This window comes from Cervus elaphus, chromosome 8, assembly GCF_910594005.1.
Source record: "Cervus elaphus chromosome 8, mCerEla1.1, whole genome shotgun sequence".
NCBI lineage: Eukaryota > Metazoa > Chordata > Mammalia > Artiodactyla > Cervidae > Cervus > Cervus elaphus.
In genome coordinates this window covers 20,313,872-20,338,059 of record NC_057822.1, presented here as the reverse complement: position 1 = coordinate 20,338,059, position 24,188 = coordinate 20,313,872, and the positions used below count along the sequence as shown (strand labels likewise).

The 24,188-nt window shown below is 46.5% G+C and overlaps 1 protein-coding gene, 1 long non-coding RNA gene and 1 pseudogene across 2 annotated transcripts in view; 1 reads left to right on the top strand and 2 right to left on the bottom strand.

Annotated features, from left to right (window-relative positions):
* The window catches only part of IRS1 (insulin receptor substrate 1), a 63,707-nt gene extending 55,919 nt beyond the window's left edge, over positions 1-7,788 (bottom strand). The window contains exon 1 of the mRNA XM_043909854.1: positions 4,057-7,788. Coding sequence (XP_043765789.1) covers positions 4,078-7,788 — 3,711 coding nt within the window. The 3' untranslated portion in view covers positions 4,057-4,077. The remainder of the gene's footprint in view (positions 1-4,056) is intronic.
* Positions 7,789-10,856: 3,068 nt separating this feature from the next.
* Positions 10,857-21,191, top strand: LOC122698608. The gene is made up of 3 exons (XR_006342379.1): positions 10,857-11,357; positions 12,711-12,878; positions 18,655-21,191. It is a non-coding gene; the product is annotated as an uncharacterized LOC122698608 (long non-coding RNA).
* LOC122698606 lies at positions 16,393-16,891 on the bottom strand (annotated as a pseudogene).
* Positions 21,192-24,188: the final 2,997 nt, after the last annotated feature.

Below are 24,188 nucleotides of genomic sequence, written 5' to 3'. Positions count from 1 at the left end.
CTGGCAAAGATATATCAGATGTTTTCATTTCACCGGGAACTCCCGAGGGCCTAGGATGGTCGGTTTTTGTTGATCTTACCTAGCTTCCTGCTTTGCAAACTGCAAGCACTCAGTAAAGTGTTAACTCCAAGGCAAATTCAAGCCAAATGTGTTTTCCGAATGATCCCCACACGGTGCCTGCCACAGCACTTGTATTTTCTACTCCAATGTTTTGTTTTGTTTTTCTCTCCTCCCTCCCAATAGTAAGAGAAATAAATGTAAAACTCCTGAGCCAACCCAATCAATTCTAAGCCACGTGCTGTAGCTTCCTGGGAAGGTGAAGGAACAGGAACGTGGCGTAGTAGTAAACCGTAGTAAAGAGAGGAGGGAAACAAAATGGGGCACGTCACATGGTCACGGCCTGGATTTTTCTCAATTAAATATAAGAGGAAGTGTGCGTTTCCGGCCTCTGTCAGTGGGCTGGTTGGACTTTCTCATTCTTAGGATTCTGGTCTGGATGCACACTAACAGGGCCGAGTGCACAACATCCTCCGGGAAGGGGGTGGAGGGGGCGTGTGTTTGGCTCGGTTCTCGCGGCCCCAGAGGGAAGGGGTGGCGGGAGAGGGGTAGGCTACAGCCCGGATGCCTGGCCCGCCGCCCACGCCGGACCCCAACCAAGGCCCCCAGTCGACCCCCTACACCCGAGGCCCCTCCCCACCGCTGCTGCAGCACAGCCTGCGCTCGCGCTGATTGGCTCTGGCGGAGGCCAATCAGCACCCGGCTGCCCCGCCCACTCGGGGCCAGTCTCTGCCCCGCTCTGCTGGGGCGAAGGGCTCGGCCGCCGCCGCCACCGCCCACCACGCGCCGCGTGCGGAATGGGGTCCCGCCGCCCCCGCGCCCTCGGGCGACCGGCGACGGACCGGGTGGGAGTCTGAGGGTAGCCTCCGCCTCGATACTAACCCCTCCAACCCCGGGCCAAAAGGGCTTGTAGGAGGGTGGGGGAGCCAAGTGCCAAATAAATAAGAGAGGCATGCAAGAAGCAAAGGTGACCGTGGAGATGAGAAAGTGCCAGACAAAAAGGCCACACAGCGAGGTGACAGGAGGGAGGAACGGGGAAGGAGAGATGGGAGGCAGACTTGGAGGTAGGAGTCCTGGAAATCACAGCTAGGAAATGCAGTGGAAGGAAGAAAAATGGACTTTTTTCCCAAGGGGACAGAACAAAATGACCCCCCCCCCCCAAAAAAAAGGAACCTAAAATAGATGGCAGGAGTCTATGTCTTTGCCAAAGCCTGCTCTACCTGCCCAGCAGCAGTTTCCAAACAAAACAAACTTGTAAACGCTGGTTGAAGATAGCTGGCTGCTGTGCCCTTTCTGCCCTGCTTTCGGGGCTCTCCATTAACTCTGGGGAGAGTAGGCCACAAGTACTGCGAAATTCTGAAATGGAGCCAAAGAGAGAGAAGAGAGAGAAAAAAACAGACAATGGCAGGAACATTAAATAAGAGGTGGGAGACAAGGGGGATGGGAGAGGAGGGTACCGGAAAAAAAATCCAGCAGGTTAGAACCCAGAGGAGACATGGATGGACGAGAGTGGAGAAGGGAAACAGAAAAGGTGATCAGACAGAAGGTGAATCAAGGGCAACCAACACTCCTGGGCACCTGCGCTAAATGCCTCGGAAACATTCTCCTGTAACAGACGGTGGAAAACAGTCAACAAGCCGAGACGTTTAAAATGAGTTAAGAGAAAGAGCACACACACATCTCCAAGACCCTCATTCCTTTTCCTTTTTTAGGTTTTACCTGAGAAATAAGAAAGACAGGCAAAGATAGCAATTGCTGAGAAGTTAGGAAAATGTTTTCACAAAGTAACATACTCCTTCCCAGGCAAAGGGGTTTGCCACAGACAGGCTTGATTTCTTTTTGTTTCATATGATAATTATCTATTAAATTACATCTTTAAAGGCAACAGGGCAAAGGCAAACAAGCAGAATTCAGGATGTATATGTGCCAAGTAGCATTTGGTGCCTCACTTAAAACACACACACACCCTCACCTCTCTCCATTTACGTCTTACAAATACACATTGTAGAATTTTTCTGGCATGGTGCTGTCCATTGCTGGTCTATTGCTGCTTCAGAATTATTAAGGAATGACTATATGGTTGTTCCAGAATACTATATTTTCCCTCAGAAAGTTAAGACTAGAAGATTGTTTTGTTTGGGTTGCTTTGTTTTTAATGTATCCTCAATACAAGGAGGATTTTATTTTAAAGCCATTTTGAAAAATGAAAACTTTATTTGGTCAACTTCCTTCAAAGCAAAATATTATTTATTCTACTTTCAAAAACAAAAAACCCTGATCAAATTAAGAAAACAGGTGAGTTGTTTCTTAGCTGCTTCTTTCTTCTTTAAAACCAAAATCTTGGTTCTGCTGGAATTTTTTTTTCCCCTTTCAAATTCCCATTCCTTTATAAATGAGAAACTTTGCAACACAAACAGCTAAAGTGTTAGAGGGATCCACATGTCCCAAAACATCATTTGAAACAACCAAAATTTTTACTGTTGATGCACACAATTAAATCTCTCTTATAGAGAAGGAATCATGAAAATAAATCTAAATACTAATCAAATAAATGTTTTGCATAATATCCCCTAAAATCTTAGTTTGAATGTTTGTATGCCTGTGCCTTGTTCCAGACAAACAGCAAATGATATGGGTCAAATATTAGAATCAATAGGAATAGGAACCCCAAATACACATGAATTTCTTATGGATGGGCACATATTAAGAAGAATAATGTAAAAGCACATTTGATGAAACATATATAAAAAGGTTATCACAAGATAATGTTTGTCAGAATAAAGTGTTTCCAAATGCTGGAAACGTCTACATTGCCAACTCATCACATTATTTGCAAACTATACTCCTCTCCTCTTCCCACAATTATGACCACCAGAAAAAAGCTCAACAGAATGAAGGGCAGGCTAATTTCCTATTAGAAATGTTTTTCATTTTCAGTACAGCCTTAGCCACAGAAGACCCGAAGCCAACTTTCAACATTAATGAGGCATCCACTCTAGAACTTAAAAAGCAAACAGTAAATATCCTACAAAGGAAGAGGACAAGGTTTAGCCCTTACATTCAATGCAGATGAAAACCAAACTCTTCCATCTCCCTGTCTGAATATTTCTTTTCAACATAAATATGTTAAGCAATTTTACAGAAGATGTACAGTAGCCCCCATATGATCTATGTGGGGGTCTCTGAACAGGCCTTAGCAAGAACAGACAACTGTAAGGCTGACACGGTGGGATGAATTTTCATAACTCTTAACTCAATAATGGGTCCCAGATGCAGGCAGACTTCACTGTGTAAAAGCAGCCATGCCTGTGAGGTGATGGGTCCATGTGTGGGTAATATTTCATAAATCTTCATTCAGAAACAAAGTGTCACTAATAATTACTTTCTAAAGAGAGTCATAGACAGACAGCTATTTCTCTAAATCTGTAAGCCTAAAGCAAGCTCTTACTTCTGAATCTTTTTAGGGCAACAGGAATAAAAATTGATGTTTCCCACTGCTACTTATGTTGCCTTGGTATTGTGAAATCACAGAACTAAAGTACACAGGGCAACTTGATAAGATCACCCTTAAGAGTTCTGAGAAATTACCTTGAAATGAAGGGCTAAGCCCCTGGATTAACAAATATTTTTGTAGAACTGTCCCTTCTAGAGACTGACCTAAGTATATAGTCAAAAGAAAACTTCCATAAGGAGATCAAGGTTCTTACAAACGAACTTCACAAACCTCAGAACTGGTATTAACAGGGTATATGTCTTGGAAATACTAAAGTACTTCACTTGGGAAACTCAAGGGGAAAAGCTCTCTGGAGTGGCTGCTTCTATAGATTTATCTGACCATCAGGCACATGTCCCCTCCTGTGCCCAGACCTCTCCCTCCCAGGAGTGCACTCCCTACAGAAGCAGAGGGAGGAGAGGGAAGGGCCCTGGGGCAGAGGCACAGAATTCGAGCACCAGGTTAAAAGCAGTTTTGTCTTCTGACTTTGTTACCATGAAACGCACCTGCTGTGATGTCCAGTTGAGCTACTGGAGGTCCTCTGGCTGCTTCTGGAAAGTGATGCTGGCATAGGCGCTTAGATCCTCGCTGGAGCGGCTGGTGGGGCCGCTCTGACTACTGCCCAGAGGCTGATGAGGGGCCGGGAGTGGAGGAGGCTGCGGTTGAGGTGGGCACTCTTGAGGGCGCTGTTTGAAGTCCTTGACCAAATCCAGGTCTATGTAGTTAAGACCATTCTCCAAACCCCCAGTGGCCCCGCACACTTGGGCCAGCTCCTTGGGGACTCCCCCGAGCTCCCCAGGCCTCAGCCACACGTTCTCGAAGGAAGCAGAGCTGTGGCGTTTGACATCCTCGGCGCTGCTGCTGCTGCCACCAGCACTGCCCCCGACGGCAGCCCCGGCTCCGAAGGGCACCGTGTTGCCCACCCGGGTGGCACTGGGCGTCGAGGAGAAGGTCTCGGAGCTGTGCCGCCTCCTGCACCCTTGCGGGTCGGCACGGATCACTTTGGCACTCTGGTTGCGGTTGGGACTGAGGTTCACCCGCGTGAAGGCGCTCGGGCCCCCCAGCAGGGCCGAGCGGGCCGCCAGCTCCCCTGTTCCTGGAGGAGCAGTGGAGGAAACAGAGGCCGTCGAGGATGAGGAGGGAGCGGCCGCGGTGGCCCCGGGCAGGCTGGCTTCCTCCACAACGACGCCCGTCCGCATGTCGGCGTAGCTGATGGGCGCGACGGGTGAGGTGTCCACGTAGTTCTGCCGGGGACCGCCCATCTGCATGGTCATGTAGTCGCCGCGGCTGCTGGGCACCGCCCTGGTCGGCCTGCACACGCTAGCAGCTCCAGGGGGCGCCGGGCCCACCCTGCCCGGCTGAACCCCCACGCTCTCTTGCCAGGTGGCCCTCCGGCCCGGCCCCAGGTCCATGTTCATATACTCTTCTGCGCCCGTCTCCTCCTCTCTGGGAGCTGGCTGGAGCTGGGATGGACACCTGATGGAAGGCGAGCTGTGGGACGCCACCGGGCCCGATAAGTAGCCAGGCTGATCGCTCCCAAATTCAATATTCACATACTCCCCTGGGCTCTTGGGCTCCGGAGGGAGCAGCAAGGGGGGAGGCGGCTGCTGCTCTCGGGCCCGAGGTAAGGTGCTGGCCTTGGGATCCCCCAGAGACAGCCTCGTGGGCCGAGCCAGGCGGTTGTTGGTCTGGGCAGCTGTGTCCACCTTTCGAGGCAGATGGGCCTGCAGGACCTGATGATGGAGATGCGGGAGGCCGGGCTCCGGCCGAGCCCCACAGTATCCCCCGCCCAGGCTGTCGCTGCTGGTGGACGACGAGGAATCTTCTGCGGCCGCAGTGTAGAGGAGTCGACCGGAACTGGAGGAAAGGCGGAGGTGCTGGTGATGCCGAGGCTCCTCCAGCTCCCCAGGGCGCTGGGTGTGCTTAAAGGACCTTGGCAATGAGTAGTAGGAGAGGACTGGCTTGTGCTGGGGGTCCTCGGGGCCATAGTAGCAGTCGGAGGGGCTGCTGGTGTTGGAGTCCCCGACGGGCGACATGTTCATGTAGTCACCTGTACAAGACAAGAGTTTGCCACTACCGCTCTCCACCGGGAGTTTGGGGTGTGGCAGGGCGTGAGAGTGGTGGCCCCCTACGCCGTTTGCCCAGAGTTTGCCATAGCTGCTCCCAGAAGGGGCGGCGCCGCTGCTGCTGCCGCCGCTGCTGGGCCCACCTCCAATGTCAGGAGAGCAGCTGCCGCTTGGGGACATCATCATGTAGCCGTTGGGGTCCACTCTCTGGGGATGGCGTCTGATGGGGTTGATGATCTGCTGCGGGGCAGACACGCTCTTGGGGCTCATGGGCATGTAGTCCCCACTGCCTTTCCGGCTGCTGGGCACCGGGGCCACCCCTGGGGACATGGGCATGTAGCCATCATCGGTGTGAAGGCTGGAGGTGTCTGGGCGGTGGTGGCCCCCACGCCGCTCCAAGGGGTGCATTTCCAGACCCTCCTCTGGGTAGGAGTGGGTGGGCACGAAGGCAGAGTGCCGGTAGCTGGGTACTCGGCCTCCACTGCCACCTCCTGGTGGGTAGGTGGGCATCATTTCGGTATATTCCTCAATGGAAGCCACAGAGGACTGAGACGGGGTTTTCTGGTGGGAAATGGTAGGCGAGGTGCCTGCAGAGTGAGTCCGCTTTCGGAACCGATTATCCAGATCTGCCACACCGGCTCCTTCTTCTCCTGGCAGGGCTGGGCTTGTGCCCAAGCCGGCAGCTGGCACGTAGCGGTGACCATTGCCACCCCGAGGCAAAATGTAGTGACCATTGGGGGCAGTGAGGGTGGAGGCCCCCTTGCCTCCCATGCAGATGTAGTTGCTTAGCTCCTCCTCACCCCGGGCAGGCGGGGTGTGGCCCAGGGAATCTGGGGTGACGCTGCGGAAAGAACTTCGGAAATCGCAGGGACTGGAGCCATACTCATCGGAGGAGATGAAGCCGCCATCACTGGGGGAGCCAGACACAGAAGCACTAGACCGCCGCGGGAAGAGGCAGTCTGAGGTGGAGCCGTGGCCACTAGTGCTGCTGGAGGACAGGCTGACCGGGCTGGTGGCGGAAGGCGAGCAGCGAGAAGAAGGCATGGGGATGGAGCGGCTGTGGTTGAGAGGCGGGTGCAGCCGGGAGCTGCCTCGATGGCGGTGGGCGTGGGTCCTGTTGGTGCTAGGACTCACAGGACTGCCGTCCACAGAGGCGGGCCGAGACATGGTGCCTTCGCCATCACTGGAGGCACGCACGCGGAAGGAGCCCTGCTTCCCGCCCACCAAGCTGGCCGGGGAGGTGGCCGTGATGCTCTCGGTGCGCGAGCGGCGGGTCAGCCCCACCTGGCTGGGTGGAGGGTTGTTGAGGTGATGCCTCCGCAGCGGCACACTGATGGGGTTGGAGCAGTTGGAGGAAGACTGACTCTTGCTTCGAGGGCGGAACTCATCGCTCATGGCCCGCATGGCCTCCAAGATTGTCTCGTGCATGTTCTGGGCCACCACGGAGTCGTCCACCTGCATCCAGAACTCCCCGGGGCCCGTCACTGCGGAACGGCCCACTTCGATGAAGAAGAAGTTCTCTGAGTGGCCGCAGCGCCTGATGTTCATCAGCTGCAGCACCACGGCCGCCGCCTCCGAGTTCAGCTTCACGAAGCTGATGGTCTTGCTGGTCAGGCAGAGGCGGTAGATGCCAATCAGGTTCTTTGTCTGACCCAGGCCCTTGGGTTTCAGGATCACCTGCCAGACCTCCTTGAAGGCGGGCCCTGGGGGCACATCCCCGTAGCTCAAGTCCTCTCCGGCCTCTCCGAGGCCAGAGCTGCCACTGCAGCTGCCCCCGCCGCCTCCGGCCCCAGGCGCCGCGGCCCCGTCGTGGTGGCCCTTGGCACGGTTGTGCAGCTGCAGGAGGGCCTGGTACCAGCTGTCCTGCTCGGCCTCGCTGTCTGCCGCGATGGCAAAGTGCTCGTCCCGGGTGTAGAGGGCCACCAGGTGCTTGTTCTTGGAGTCCGCCCGCTTGTTGATGTTGAAGCAGCTCTCCAGGGGGATCGAGCGTTTGGGGGCGCTCGACTTGTGCCGCCACTTCTTCTCGTTCTCGTAGTACTCGAGGCGCGCCGGGCCCCCAGCCTCGCTGGCCGCCCGCAGCACGAAGAATCGCTTGTGCATGCTCTTGGGTTTGCGCAGGTAGCCCACCTTGCGCACGTCCGAGAAGCCGTCCGTCTCCGGAGGGCTCGCCATGCTGCCGAGCAGAGGGAGGCGCCGAAAAACAACCGGGTGGGGGGCGGAGGCTCCTAGCCGCGGCCCCGCACATGCAAACAGGGCTGGAGGCGGCAGAAACCCCGACTCCGAAATCCACGCCGCCCTCTGCGCCGGGGAGGGGCGGTCGAGGGAGGACGCAGCAGCTGCGCCAAGGAGATAGCCCCGACCCGAGTTTACTGGCGTTTCATGCCCTGGGGGGGAGGCAACGCGTCCGGCGCGAGTGCAGCCCGGATCCCCCGAGAGCCAAGTCTCCTCTCAGCCGCCGCGATCGGGAAGAAGCTAAGATGCATCTCTCGCCGCCGGGGCCAGAGTCCGGCGCTGGCAGGCGGCGGCCCGGGCGGGCGGGCGAGGTTGGGGGGCGGGGGGGTCTTCGCCTGGCCCCTCCAGGCGCGCGCGCGCGCCTTCCCTCCGGAGTTCCTCTCTGGAAGTAGCGATTCCCGAGGCAAATTAAATATCCTTGGGCAGGGGGAGGCGAGCTGCCAAGTCCCAACGTTGCACGGGGTTCTCCCTCCTCCTCCTTCGCCTCTTCCTCCGCCTCCTCCCACCCCCCGACCGTCCCCGCCGCCACCAGCCGCCCAAATACCAGTTCAATCGCGGAGACCGCGGCGCTGCGGCTGTTGCTGTTGCTGCCGCAGCCCGCGGACGCGTCCTCTGTAGCCCCCGATCGGGCCCATGTCGGCGGGCGGAGAAAGTGGCTTTTCCACGCGAAACGCGACTAGGCAGCCGGGGAAGCTGGGGGCGCGCCGAAGGGACAGGCTCATCCCTGCCCCTCGCTCCAGTCGGCCGGGGAGAAGGGGAGGGGATGAGGGCGGGAGGCGAAGGTGGGGGGGGGGGGGTCGGGGGTGCGAGGGGGAGGCTGGGGAAGGAGTCGGGGGAAGACGCCTCTTCCCCGGGAGGCGCTGCCGCTACTTATCCCCTCCTCCCTCCTCCTCCTCCGAGAGTTGCCGAGAGCCCCAACCAAAACAAGCGGCGGCGTCTGGCTCTGCGCGCCGACCGCGCCGCCGTCTCACTCGGGAGGAGAAAAAAACACGTGACGGAGCCTCCGCGCTCCGCAGCCCGGCCGCCGCCGCCGCCGCCGGGAGGCTCCCGCCCGGGTCTCTACATTCCCGGCCGAGCCCGCCCCGCGCCCGCCCCTCTCCGCCCCCCGGCTGTGCCGCAGAGGCGCCGGCGCCCGGCCTCGGCACCACGCTCGGGCAGCGCCCCTACGCGGTCGGCCGCCCGGGCTCAGAGCCGGCCTCCTCGCGCGCCACCCAGGGCGCCCCAGGCCCGCAGGAATCCCCGCCGCGGGCGGGGGTGTTTGGGTGTCTCCCCGAAAGCACGAGGGGAGTCTGGGAAAACGGGGGAGGGGGGCGAACCCGGGAAGACGCAGGAGTGAGGGTGGGGGGCGACGGGGGGGCACTGCGGCTACTGGGCCCTGCGTGGGAGGGCCCGGGTAGGGGGGGACTCGAGAGCTGGGCTGGATCTTACCTAACAGGTAAGATGCAGCCCCTCTGGAGAGTGTTTCTTCCCTCCCTGGAAATCTAAAAGCTGGATTTCAGTTGCAGTGTGATAGGCCATGGTGAGATCTGTATTTTCGTGAGGTTTTACTAAAGGACTTCTGGGCCAGCCTTTCACCTTGGAATCCCCGAATTTGCTGCAGTGAAGTACCACGACAGAACAGAGGGACGCCCAAGGGCAACGACTGGGGGAGGGAAGGAGGAGGTTATGGTCACTCCCAAACTAGAAGAGGGAGCCCGGGGAAGTGTCGTGTGTCCGGAGTGGTGGGGTTAGCTGCTGATCCATTAGGGAGAGACTGTAAATATCACAGCTTCTCCCCACCCCATCCCACTCCCGTCTCATCCTAGCGTGCGGTCGGGGAGTCACACCTTGGGAGTGAAGGCTTGGGGAGAAAATGAGACTCCCCTTATCACATTCCGAAACCTATTTGTGATTTTTAAAAAAAAAGAAATGTCAGGGACCTACAGAGGGTTCGTAAGGCCAAAACACTACTGGGTAAACATTGGCCGAAGTGTCTGTTTCACACACAGCTTCCACACCCATCGAATCACCCCATAAAATTTTTACCCTTGACTACAAGGATAATCGGGAGAAAACAAGGACGGTGCCAGCTGAGCTGTACAGGAAAATGGGTGTTTCGTGGGTAGCAGACGTCAGTAGCTTGGGTCTACCTGCGGAGACTCTTAGGCTGTTAGCTTGCGGTATCAATCATCACAAGCAAACGCTCCCCAAAGTTTTTTGTTTGTTAAGGTGATCTACAGATCTTTAAGGACCCTTTAAAAAATGACTCCTCATCTCTTTGACGTTATCTTATTTTACCAGCCCAGTCCTGACCCGTTTGGGAGTCTCCACCACCCCTCCGCGCAGGAGACCCTCCCCTGTCGCCAGCTCTCAAGCACTGCCCGATGCTCGCGGCAGTGGAGGCGCTGGGCATGCGCTGGGCAGGACCCGCTGGGCTGCGGAGGAGCCAGCCTGGGCCTAATACCGGGCTGAGGGGCGGGGAGAGTTTCTTAGGGTAGCCTGCTGATTGGTGGGGCTGCCTGTCTTTCAAACCTTGCACTGCAGGAGGGGAGGTGGGGAGAGAGGGTAAGGGTACCAAGGTAGGTTGCAAAGCGTAGTAAAAAAAAAAAAAAAAGAAAGAAAAAAGAACCAAAGGCGCCATTCAGCAGCGTGTGAGATACGTGAACTGGGGTACCCGGTATCTGTGGAGGAGCTACACCCCACCAAAGCCTGGGAGCTTTTCATTTCTTCCCTCACCTTCTTATTCCCTGCCATCATGCAGCCTCAACTGAGCCTCGTTCATCTGTAATTTGTGTACACGCTGTTGAATTGAAAGCCCGCCCTTCTCTCCCTCTGACAGCTTGGTGATGTGGGCACACGTGCCCACAACAGCAAAGCTATAAATAGCAAATGTAATCCGGTAACTAGGCGGCAATGACAGTGACCGGGATTCTGGGGGGAAAGCGTGTTTTATGGCGAGTACAAGAAGGGAATGCGAATAGGAAAGTCTGAAGTTAGTAGTAAAGTAATTGTGGGGTTTTACCCTTGGAGAGAGAGGGGGGGGAGGGGAGGTAAAAGTGTTGTTTACTAGTAATAATGTAATCTAAGGCCAAAGGGCTTTTTACAGGTTTGATGTTTAGCGCAGGGTGGGGGTGGAGAATATTTCACGTTTTGTAGGAAAAATAATCCAAACCCATTTACTTTAGAAATGATGCTCCTCTTCAAAAATAAAGCTAAATGAAGGTAGTATATACCTCTATGGGAAACAAAATACTCTTTTCTAGGAGAAAGAGGGATCTGAAAGATCAACCTAATTTGAAAATATTTTAGAAAAATTTTCACAGAAAGGTTAGAATTTTGATCACACAAAAATGTTTTTTTTTTTTTTATTATAAAAGCGTTTAAAAAAAAAAAACTCTGTGGGAAAGGATCTCTGCTTTAAAAGCCCAACTTCAGTGGCTAATATATTCATTAGAAATCATGAAATAACTCAGATTGCTGACATTTTTTCCCCAAATCAGTGGATTTCCCATCATAGATAATCACTGATGGTAAGATATTCTTGTCCTTTCTTCCTACTTGCTGATTTTTTACTACCAATATTAAAGGTGCTTAATAGTTAATTACAATTATACTATAGTAATTCATATTTCTTTACTTTCTTCTTTTATTAATGGGTTGAGCTAACTCTGGAAATGCATATATGGTTTATATACAGAATAGAAAGGATGCTTTTGTGGAAACTAACTGAAGTAATTTTGAGCAGGTACAAGTATTATCCTGCCAGCCTATGCTAAATTAGTCTTGTGGTGTACTACAATGAAATATACTGTATGAAAAATTGACTCCCAACTGAAAATTCTCAGAAACCAAAACAGCATCGTTACCAAACACTAATCTGTTGCTCAATGCTGCCATCTATAGGACACTTAGAGATGACTTGCATAACAGGCTAGAGTGGGACAGTATTAGTCTCTCAGTTATGTCTAGAGACATGCGACCCCATGGATTCTAGCCGGCCAGGCTCCTCCATCTATGGAATTTCCCGAGCAAACATACTGGAGTGGGTTGCCATTTCCTCCTCCAGGGGATCTTCCTGACCCAGGGATCGAACCCACAACATACAGAAGTATAAGTTACTGGCAAAAATAACCAAAATGAGAATTGAGTTGGCTGAAGGGTCAACTAACCATTTGAAAATTAGAAAGTATTTCTTATATCAAAGTGATGCTTTATTTCAGTGAAATAGATTGCAGCTGGAGGAGCTGTTTAAATATTACCAACTCTAGAATTAGTTTTGACCATTTAGAATGATCCTTGGAGGAAAATAAAATTGTGTAGATTTTCTAACTTTAGTAGTTTTTTTAAAGTTTAAGATTGCTCTCAGTAGTAAGCAATATTTGAATGCCTACTCTTCAAGACAGTATGAAAAGTATAAAAAGAAGCAGCTTTTAACAGTTTTGGTGGGGTAATAAGAGAGATACAAATTAAAGATAATTGATAACTAAAGTGTGTGTGCACCTGCATGCATGCACGTGCATGCATGTGCATGCTAAGTCACTTCAGTCATGTCTGACTCTTTGGGACCTATGGACTGTAACCCACCAGGGTCCTCTGTCTGTGGCATTCTCCAGGCAGGAATACTAGAATGGGTTACCATGTCATCCTTCAGAGGAACTTCCCAACCCAGGGACCAAATCCTCATCTCTTACATCTCATGCATTGGCAGGCAGGTTATTTACCACTAGCATTAAATGTCAAATAAGTGGTATTTACTTAGAGCAGGTGGAGATTATGCTAGGTAAAATAACTAAAGAAATATTTTGGAGGAAAGGAGCCTTAAGCTTGAATCTGAAGGGTGGATATAATTCATAAGTGATTGGTAATTTTTTTCCCCCACTCAGGCATTTTGGAGTACTTCCTTGGGTTAGGCGTTAGGCTGGCCACAGAAGATCTAAATACCCTAAGAGGATCCTGCCCACAAGAAGCTTGCAGTGAAGAGAGACAAACGAATACAGTTCAAGGTACTGGGGTCTCAGGCCCCTGTGATCTACAGAGCGCCGTGATCTCAGGTGAGATTCCATAAAAACCAACTGCCTTCTCATTTTAAAAGTCATAAGTCACAGAGTCAACTTGGGGCCCTTCAGTTGTCTCTCTCCTTAATAACCTTATTTTCTCTTGTAATCAAAATCTTTCTTCCTTTCCGATTAAAAATGTGAAAGTGAAATTAAAATAGTGAGCTGAAAAATCACATTTAGCTGGAAAATTTGCAAGATCAATGCATCTCAAACCTGAGGATCTTGTTAAAATGCAGTTTCTGATTTAGAAGGTCTAGGGCAGGCTGAGGTCTGCCTTTTTTACATACTCCCAGTGATGCTGATTCTGCTAGGGAGTAGATGTGGGCAGTACACTTTCAGTAGTGAAGTTCTAGGTGATTGATGGTTCATTTAAAGGCACAGTAATATGATGCTGTGAAAGTCAAGCAAGATACTTACATTTTAGGATTGTATGCATACCAAGAACAACAACAACAAAAAAATCTACTTAACTAGGACAATACAGAATGGAGGTTTCTCTCTTTTCAATCCCAAGTATCATATCTTTCTGACAAGTGTGAAGAGTTAATTCTCTCTCACACATTTGTGTTAGTGTTTTCCAAAGTGTGAATATAAATGCACTGTGAGTGCTCAGTCAGGTCCCCAGCTCTTTGTGACGACTGGACTGTAGCCCACAGGCCCCTCTGTCCATGGGATTTTTCAGGCAAGAATACTGGAGTGGATTGCCATTTCCTCCTCCAGGGGACCTTCCCCACTCAGGGATCGAACCCGAGTCCCCTGCACTGCAGACACATTCTTTACCCCTGAGCCATCGGGGAAGCCCCATAGAGAATGTTACTTACAGTAAAATTTGAGAATCACTGGTTTAGGCACACAGGAAAATTAATTAAATACTTTGGGAACAAGATTTCAGAAAGACACTAATACTTTCAAAAGACAATTTCAAGACTTTTTTGGTTTTGATATAAATTAAGCCAGAGATAAGGGGCTTTGCTCAGTGGTAAAGAATTCGCCTGCCAACACTGGAGACAAGGGTTCGATCCCTGCATCAGGAAGTTCCCCTGGAGAAGGAAATGGTAACCCACTCCAGTATTCTTGCCTGAAAACTCCCATGAACAGAGAAGATTGGTTGGGTCACAAACTCAGACACAGCTGAGCACCCAAGCATGCAAGCCAGAAATAAATAGATGGATGAGGTTGAAGGAAAGGGAGGAGGTGAAAACTTCATGCCACTGTTTAATTTTTCCATTTCACAAATTTTACCAATTGGTGATTTTTTTTAGGTTAGTCCTTAATAACTGACACTTATCTAAAAGACTTGCTTTTGCTTTTTAAAACTTGTCTTGATTGCTTTAATGTGTTTTCATTTTCCTCTGCATTCTTGGTCGAGGATTGAGGTTTGGCAATTTGTCGTCTTAGATAATGCCATCAAATCTGTTGATCAGTTAGTTAATCTAAATAAAGAATCCTCAGCTCTTTCTTGTGTTTAAAGAAACATATGTTTTATGCAGAAAAGCACATGCCTAGAAGGGTTTGTAAACTTTATAACACTTCTTGTTGATTTTGCCTTATATTTCATCTTAAAGTTGTTGTGGGTTTTTTGTTTGTTTTTTGGTGCAATGCACTCAGTATAAAATGTGATAACTAAAAATTATCTTCAAAATAATATTTGTTTCTTAACAGGAATTGAAGTAATGATGAATTTCAATGTCTCTGTTAGGTGGCTCGGGTAAAGAACCCACCTGCCAATGCAGGAGTCATGAGAGACATGGGTTTGATCCCTGGATCGGGAAGATCTCCTGGAGGAGGGCTTGGCAACCCACTCCAGTATTCTTGCCTGGAGAATCCCATGGACAGAGGAACCTGACAGGCTGCAGTTCACAGGGTCACAAAGAGTCAGACACAACTGAAGTGACTTAACATCCATGTACCCAGGGCTCTAGAGGTAAAAACTAATAGGTGTTACTAACAAAGAATTGCTGGATCCACATGACCCTCGCTTTTCTCACACTCTCTCCTTAAATGCAAGGTTAAAAACCATCCTTTTTTCTTCTCTCTCTTTTTTTAAAATAGTTCCTCAAACTTCAGACTGGGGCTTGTGACGTCAGGTCCTTCATTTTGAAAAACAAAAACCAGCTGATTAGAAGTTTAGACATATGTGCTATGGGTGGATTAGGAAGATAGGAGTTAATCTGAACTCAGGATGTTTGTAATTACACTTTTACCAGGGGTGTTGCAGGGTTTGGCTCTTCAGATTGGCAGAGGACCACCCATCTCAGAATCACCTGGGTGCTTAACTCAAAGCTTACATATTCCCCAACTACTCCCCACTAGCCCTCTCCCCCACAGGGTCACAAAATTGGATGTTCTGTAGGTCCACGTGCCCTTCCCCATTTCCTACCCCTACTCCTAGGAATTTTATGTGTGCTAAGATTTGAACACTACTCATTAGCTTGCATCTAAACTGTGTATTTTAAATGAGGATATTATGAAATTCCTATGGATTGAACTCCAGTAACTGCTACATTCTGTCAATAGTTTTATTCAGAAATACTCTACCATATTTCTTAAAAACTTTTGACCATGACCTAGAGCAAAAAAGAAAAAAGGATTTCCCTTGTGGTTCAACTGGTAAAGAATCCGCCTGCAATGTGGGAGACTTGGGTTTGATCCCTAGGTTGGGAAGATCCCCTAGAGAAGGGAAAGGCTACCCACTCCAGCATTCTGGCCTGGAGAATTCCATGGACTGTGTAGTCTGTGGGGTTGTAAAGAGTCGAACACGGCTGAGCGACTTTCACTTTCACTTTTCACTTTACAGCAAAAATACATTTGCAGACCTCGTACCTCAAGCCCTGTCCACGGGTACACTTAACCGAAACAAACTTATTCTTACTCTTTGCAATGCACTCAGATCATTCTACTTCTTTTCTGTCCCCCTCTCTTGCTCCCATGGCTATTTTTCTTCCAAAGCTTGCCAAGATCTACTAAATGAATTTCCAAGCACATTCAGGTGTCATGACTTACAGTGTGAAAAGTTTGACTGTTAGCCTTCTGGTGTCTGTAATGTAAACTTCTAGACATTTCTTAAAATTTCGAGAGAGGGGAGAGGGGAAGAGAGAGGGATAGAGAAATTTATAGGAAAGATTTCCAAATAATATGTCCTCATTTTTAACAATCCTTTTAAAAAATATTTTCAGATGAAAGTTTACTTCTAGAAATCTACTTCTAGATTTATTAAAGCTTACTGATTTAAAATTTTCCCAATAACAAATAACAGCTTTCCTCTTTATCTTGAATTACTTTTTTATATAAATATTATCTGGCAATTTATTAACCAACAGAGCATATCAAACAACAAACTGTTTTATATCTTTCAGGAAGAAAAAAAACTAAATTTGAGAAGACCGGCACCCACTGAATTTGGACACAATTACAGTGTGCTTTAAGTATTTCCTTGGGGAGGGAACACAACACCTCTACTCAATTAAGAGAAACATTTGTACTGTCCACGTCTTTATTTTTACACCCATCATGCCATGAATTCATAGAGAATGGGCTCCAACAGTTCAACTGTTAGAACTGTTTTTAACTCCTTAACATTGATGCTCACAAAGTGTACTTCTCTGGGTAGAGGAAACTGGTGTTTCATCTGAACCCAAGCCCCTTTCTCTTTGGTTTCCTTCTTCTACTGATCATTTTCCTTCACACATTTCAGGAAGCTATCTCGACTTAGGAGTGCTTCATATGCTTGATATACACATTAATTGTCTTGACCAGAATCTTGCCTTTAACTTGTTTGTTTACAGTGACACCAACAGCATGCTGGGTAATGTAGACCCTCCCCATTTTGCCATGGTAACATCTGTGGGGCATTCCTTTATGAATATTACCCATTCTCTTGATATCTACACCATCACCCTTCTTGTAGATTTTTATGTAGGTAGCAAAGGAACAATTCCAAGTTCTCCAAAAGGCCTAGAGGACGTGTGGAGGGTGCCCCTCCTCTTTCCCTTTCTGCTGGTCATTTTGGTGAATTGCTGGAAGAAGGTGGTTCCAGCCAAAAGGCTGAATTACTTTTAAAGATTAATGGAAAATAATTTAGCACATTCAAAGGACAAATATCAATATCAGCAATCATGTTAAACTGGAAAAATAAGAAACAAAATCGTATGTAAAATAAATCAATACCCAACAATATAATTATGTAAAACTGAAATGATTATATCATTGGTGAAAGTGAAAGTCACCCAGTTGTGTCTGACTCTTTGTGACCCCACAGACTATGCAGTCCATGGAATTCTCCAGGCCAGAATACTAGAGTGGGTAGCCATTTCCTTCTCCAGGGGATCTTCCCAACCCAGGGATCGAACCCAGGTCTCCCGCATTGCAGGCAGATTCTTTACCAGTTAAGCCACATGGGAAGCCCTTTATGTCATTGGTGGACACACAATTTACCAACAAGTAAAAACCATACTCTTGAATATTTATAGAATTACTAACTATACTTAAACACATATATCTGTGAATTGGAAAGCTTTACTATTGTTTCAGTTCTGCAATTTTCTCATCATGATATAAAAGTAAAAAAATCAAGAAAATCCATTATAATTTGTTTTGGGTCAACTGAGAATGGCAGTTGAGCCATCTCATCTTTGCTCAGTGGTGATCTGCCCACTCCCCTCAGAGATCGTGCTTGTTCAGTTCAGTGGCTCAGTCATATCCAACTCTGCGACCCCATGGACCACAGCACACCAGGCCTCCCTGTCCATCACCAACTCCCGGAGCTTACTCAAACTCATGCCCATTGAGTTGGTGATGCCATCCAGCCATCTCATCCTCTGTTGTCCCCTTCTCCTCCCGTCTTCAATCTTTCCCAGCATCAAGGTCTTTTCAAATGAGTCAGCTCCTCACATCAGGTGCCCAAAGTATTGGAGTTTCAGCTCCAGCATCAGTTCTTCCAAAGAATATTCAGGACTGATTTCCTTTAGGATAGACTGGTTGGATCTCCTTGCAGTCCAAGGGACTCTCAAGAGTCTTCTCCAATGCCACAGTTCAAAAGCATCAATTTTTCAGTACTCAGCTTTCTTTATAGTCCAACTCTCACATCCATACATGACTACTGGAAAAACTATTGCCTTGACTAGATGGACCTTTGTTGGCAAGGTAATGTCTCTGCTTTTTAATATGCTGTCTAGGTTGGTCATAACTTTTCTTCCAGGGAGCAAGTGTCTTAATTTCATGGCTGCAGTCACCATCTGCAGTGATTCTGTAGCCCCCTAAAAATAAAGTCAGCCACTGTTTCCACTGTTTCCCCATCTATCTGCCAGGAAGTGATGGGACTGGAGGCCATGATCTTTGTTTTCTGAATGTTGAGCTTTAAGCCAACTTTCTCACTGTCCTCTTTCACTTTCACCAAGAGTCTCTTCAGTTCTTCTTCACTTTCTGCCATAAGGATGGTGTCATCTGCTTATCTGAGGTTATTGATATTTCTCCTGGCAATCTTGATTCCAGCTTGTGCTTAATCCAGCCCAATGTTTCTCATGATGTACTCCATATATAAGTTAAATAAGCACGATGACAATATCACCGTGCAATCTTGCTTATGCATATGGACATCTGCACAGATGGCAATGATTCCCACCAAAATTGCTTATTCTCTTTCAGTTTGGCCAAGGTTAATTGTGGTTTATTTGTTGGCAACAAAATTGACAAAAATCTTTTTTTTTTTCGCTCCTTAACAGCCTTTTCAATTTCTCTTTTCCTTAATTCCCTTCCTATCACATTTCAACAGACTCTAAAATGAAGCACCCCACGTGGTTCAGCACCATGGAGAGCGTGAGGAAGAGGCACTACCAACATATCCTGGTCATACAGGTGGGGGAAAGATTGCTCCTGAAATAGTTGCTGGACAATTTTCACTTAAAGGACAGTATTGTAATGAAGAAAAGTGGGATCTTGATTCTCTGATATTTGTGAGAAGTTATTTTTCTGGACATTGTGTCAGTTTTTTTCTAAACCTTCTTCATCAAATTCTATGTAATTTAAGACAAGAATACACCCAGAGTAGGTAGAACCAGACACTGCCAGTACAAAACATCTTATGAAGTTTCATGTTTATGATGTGAGGCCTTTTATGTAAATTTTCAAATTTTTTAACAGTTAGGAGGCTTACCCACCTACCATAGAAGAGAATGAAATCATTCAGAGATACATGAAGTTGAGGATGGGTAATCAGAGGATTGTGTGAAGGCTCCCGTCTTATGTTTCTAGAACTGCCCTGGGAACTTGCAGCTTGTCCTTCAGATCTGTGAACTACCTAGAATCCTTTCAGTAGTTTTCCTCCTCTCCCCTTTTAATTTTCCATAAGCTAGATTCATTTGAGTTTTGTTACTTGCAACTGAATGTGTCCTAGCACCGCAGATATGTAGGATGAGATGGATAAATGAGAAGAAAGGTAATTCTAGGCTAGAAGCAAAACAAGTTTACAGCAAGGAAGCAGGGATATAACCTGGGATTTTCTGGGACAGTGAGAAAATGAGCTTAAGAAAATTGAAGTGGTTTATAAGGAATGTATTTAAATAACTTCTCTGTACTAGAACTGAGCAAGAGTATATTAATCTTTCAGCTCTTCAGAAGGCAGTTGAACAAGAGCTATACAAATTTTGAATGCATGTGCCATTTGACCCAGCAATTCCACTTACAGAAGTGAATTCTGTGGAAATAATTGTTCATGGATATTCATTGAAATTTGTCTTGTCATAGAAAATGACTGAAAACAACGTACATGTCCATCAATAGTGAACTTATTAAATAAGTTATTCCATATTTGAGTGTTGAAATACTGCATAGCCATTAAAGATAATTTAGGAAACTTATTTGTATCACTGTGAAACAATTCTCACGGGAAAAAAAAGTCAAGGTACAAAACTGTATTACAAATGCTCTCATTTGTGTTTTTTAAAAATCACAGGTGTATTTTTGTACATAGACGAACTCTAGAAGGGCAAACAAATCTTAGCAATGGTTTTCTCTGGGAAAGGGACTCTGTTTTCCCATATTCTCTTATAGTGCTGGTTTGTTTTTTCAACTACATTCTTGTATTACTACTGGAATTAAACCATGATATTTAATATAACAAGTGTAGAACAAGGAAAACTTTAAGAACATGCAACGGTTATCACTTGCTTAGGAATTTCTATATAGCCATTGTTTTAAGCCCTTTAATATGCTTTCTCATTCAGTCCTCACAGCAACCCTATAAGAAAAATGTGTTTCTCAAATTGCACTTGACGTTGCTGCAAATAAGGCTCAAAGAATCTTAATTCAAAGTGCCATAATTCCAAACCCTGGCTCCAGAGCTTTTATCTTTAACCATTCCACCCCTTTGCCTCCATGAGTTGCTCCTGACTTTCCTGTAATACACCCAAGGACAGATTTCTGTGGCTGAAAAGCTAAACTTCCTTGTAGACAGCCTATCAGTGGCATCCAGTAAGGATTTCTTCATAATGACAATAAAACAAAGTAGAACAAGCTTACCCTTCTGTACCAGGAGCTTAGATTCGGGGTAGAGGTTTTCTTAAACTGATAGTTAAAGTAAATGCCACTTTGTAAATTTCTTTAGAGAGCAATGAACGATAATAGTTTCTCCAGCAGTTGGAGCCATTAAATTGTTTAATCTGGGTAATGACAAAGTTGGACTTCGTAGTTAGATCACTCTTGTAGTTTTGGAGGATGGACTTAGAAGAGAAAAGTTTAGAGGCAGAGAGGTAATTGACATGGAAATTTATTAGGCATCTACACAGCACTCACTTTCTTCATCTCCTGCCAAGAGCACCCTGATCCTCTGTGGATTAATTCATAGAAGGTGATTAATTTAAGCCTTCCTTAGAACTGAATTGTCTTGTTCAATTGGCTCTGCCACTTACCATCATTGTAAATGTTGATAACTTATCTAACCTGCCTCATGTCTCAAGTATTAAAAACATGGGAATAATAATGGTTATCTCATTGGGCCATTGTGAGATTTTAAACAGATAGTTCCTGTATTACCAATGCTTTATAAATATTAGTCACCATCATTATTGTTGTCTTAGCCATGTATTTTGAATGGGATTACTCCCACCAGTAATCTCTCTCATCTTTAATCCCTCATCCCTTGCAGAACAGGGCCTACCATGCAGTGGTGAGAATCATAGAAATTTTATCCTTCAAGAAGGGGTAAGAGTTTGCTAGGTCAACTCTCACCTTAACTTACTTTATTTTTCTTAAGTATCACAAGTTACGTTAAATATGTATGCATGTGTGCTAAGTCATTTCAGTCGTGTCTGACTCTTTGCGACACTATGGACCATAGTCCACCAGGCTCCTCTGTCCATGAGATTCTCCAGGCAAGAATACTGACAATCTCCAGGGGATCTTCCCAACCCAGGGATCAAACCCACATCTCTTACATCTCCTGCATTGGCAGGTGGGTTCTTTACCATTAGCTACCACCTGGGAAGGCACAAGTTAAATATATCTCCAGACAAATATGTGTTGAATAACGATGGTTTAAGGGAGCATTCCAGACATGGAGAACTATGTGAACAATGGTGGGAAAGTCATGAAGAAAAGCAGGCGTTCTGTGTGGACTGGAAGAAAAGGAATACACTGCCTGTCTATAAATGAGATCATGCATGTAAGGGATTAATCACCTCGTAATCATCACAGTTCCATTATAAGAAGCAGGGACTATAAACTCTTTGAGGAGAAGAGGGTCCTCTTCATTTGAGAATCACTCATGGCAAGCACTCAGTACCCCATTGTAGAGCTGAATGCTTTTACATTAACCTCGAGGGCCCACACAGCTGACTTTGAAAGCAGATCAAAGAGTTTGGAATTACTTAGCAAATAATAAGGAGTACTTATGATAAACAGGGGAAGTAACATGAGCAGATCTGAAAACAGAATAAAATGGAAATCTTGGGCAAGGTAGGTTAGGTAGAAACCTGTTTCAAAAGATCAAATGAGATAATGAGGGTCCGGGTTAGGTTCATGGTGATAGAAATGAGGAAGAAGGAACATATGTGGAAAAAAAAAGAGAAACAACTCAGAGGTGGGGATATTGGACTTTGAAAACAGCCAGCTGTTTGGAACAATTGTAAGAGAGAAGTCAAAGATGACTGGGATATTGATTCTTAGCAATTGGGAGGATGGTGGTACATCTGACTACTTTTTACATTTTTTTTTAAGAAATGGAAGACTATATTATGCACAGAAAAAGTAGTAGCTGGAAGTCAGCATGTTAGTGCCAGTTCCCAGTCCCTCAAGCCCACAAGGGTGACTTAGTTGGCTGATACAAGTTTTGCATAGAATATAGAGAGGAGTCCAGGGCTACAGGCCTCACAAGAAGCGAACAAGCCACCCTCCATCCTTGCCATCCTCCAGGGAGTGAGCAGTTACTGGCAGTCACTCTTGTGTGCTCCTTGATCTATTTGACTGCTCACATGACTAGCTACAGAAACTGCCCAGTGTCAGAAGACAGATCTGTGTACCAGCTGGATACTATGAAACAATTTTCAGAGACTGCTTTGGGCCATGGAGGATGTCCCTTCCAATACCATTTTTTCAAGTGTACTCATTGGATCAGTTTTAAGGAAAACTGGCTTGAAGTTCTTTTCTTTTCTTTGCTCAAACTCTAACCTAATTAATTTTTCTTCTCTTAATCCTTATTCATTATTAATTAGAATTGTTGGTAAGTAACATTGGTTTTTGTCATGAAATTTCTTATCAGTAATTATATAAGCTAATTTCTACAATAAGCGTGGTGAAGATTATTTTTATAACTCAAAATAATGGTGTGTTATGAACAATTTCCTAGAATTGCTTTTGGAATCCTTTGTATCTAGTTTGGAGATTCTTTTCTATAATAAGGATCAGCACATCAGATAATACAGTTAATAAACATTTCATCCAGGCTTTTAAAATGCATTGAATATTTTACTGCTTAATTCCTCTAGGTAATGAAGAAATCTTTGAGGAATTTTTATATTGTATTAATTGAAGCATATCAAGGTCTATTGATTCCAAAGACCATAAACTCTACTTACATAACATGAGGCAAAAATAAAATTTAAAACTTGCGATCTCTATTCCACTTCATTAATTCTTTTTGATGGAGGAAAAGGGTTATTTGAAGAGTTGTCACTAGATTTGTCCCCAGCAAAACTGAAGTGCTTATTGTTATTACTAGTTGAGTTGCTTGTCAGTTGGAAGACTGAATTTTCCAGAAATTCTTCAAAGTGTAACTTTCAAGACTCTGGCTACCAAAGGTTAATTCTTATCTTTCTCTAAGTTGTAATACATTCATGGGTTCTTCAGACATTAAAATAAAGATCGACACTTTGAAGGAAGTAAAAATAAAAGTGGACATTTATAGCTTTAAGTTTTGTTTGTTTGTTTTACAAAAAGAACTTCTCTGGGTGTCTCGTTTGTGAGGTAATGCTGTTGGCTCCTCTATTAGTGTGCAGGTTGGGCTGTCTTTGTCAACGTATCTGGCTTCAGCTAGGAGGTGGATTCAATAATGTTATGCTGACTTGCAGGCTACAAAGCCTCTGACGAAAGGTCATCACATCTGAAGTCTGATTTTATGTCAGTAGCTGACCTTCTTTTCACCTTCTTCCCCATGGACTTCTTAACTTAGTATTTCTAAAGATATTATACAGTGCCATCTTGCTGACTTAGATGAGACTATGACAAATTTAATGTCACTTCACCTTTGCAAGGGAGAATTCAAGACCTATCACTGTGTCCAGAACCCAAGTAGCATATTTGAATATTGTGAACTGCAGAACTGGTTGCATTAACTAGACTGGAATGGAAATGATGAAAAAAGGCAACTTGTGCAAGGAATTATCAGTTTATCTTCTGGAGAAGGTTATCTCGGAGGTCAAATGTTTCTTTTGTCTAACAATGTTGGAATAAAGAAACATCCCTACTTATAGTCCAGGCTAAGGGATGAATAATCTTTTAAACTGTGCCCTGTATCCAAGATGCTGTCATTTACAGGGTGTGAACACAAGATAGAAAACACAGGTTGAATGCCTTTCCCCACTCTCAATGTTTTTAAAGGAAAATTTGCATTTTGGTTGATTTTTCACTGAAGCAAAATGACAATTTACATTTCAATTGTGGTTTTCCCTAGGCACGCTAAAATGTGGAGCTCATTGAACATGTCAGTCTATCAGCATTTTCTACAGCTATTGTTTCCAGTGTCTAAAATGGTGTGACAATACCACTTTGATGATACTGTTTTTGTCCTGTATGACAGCTCATAGTGAATTGTAT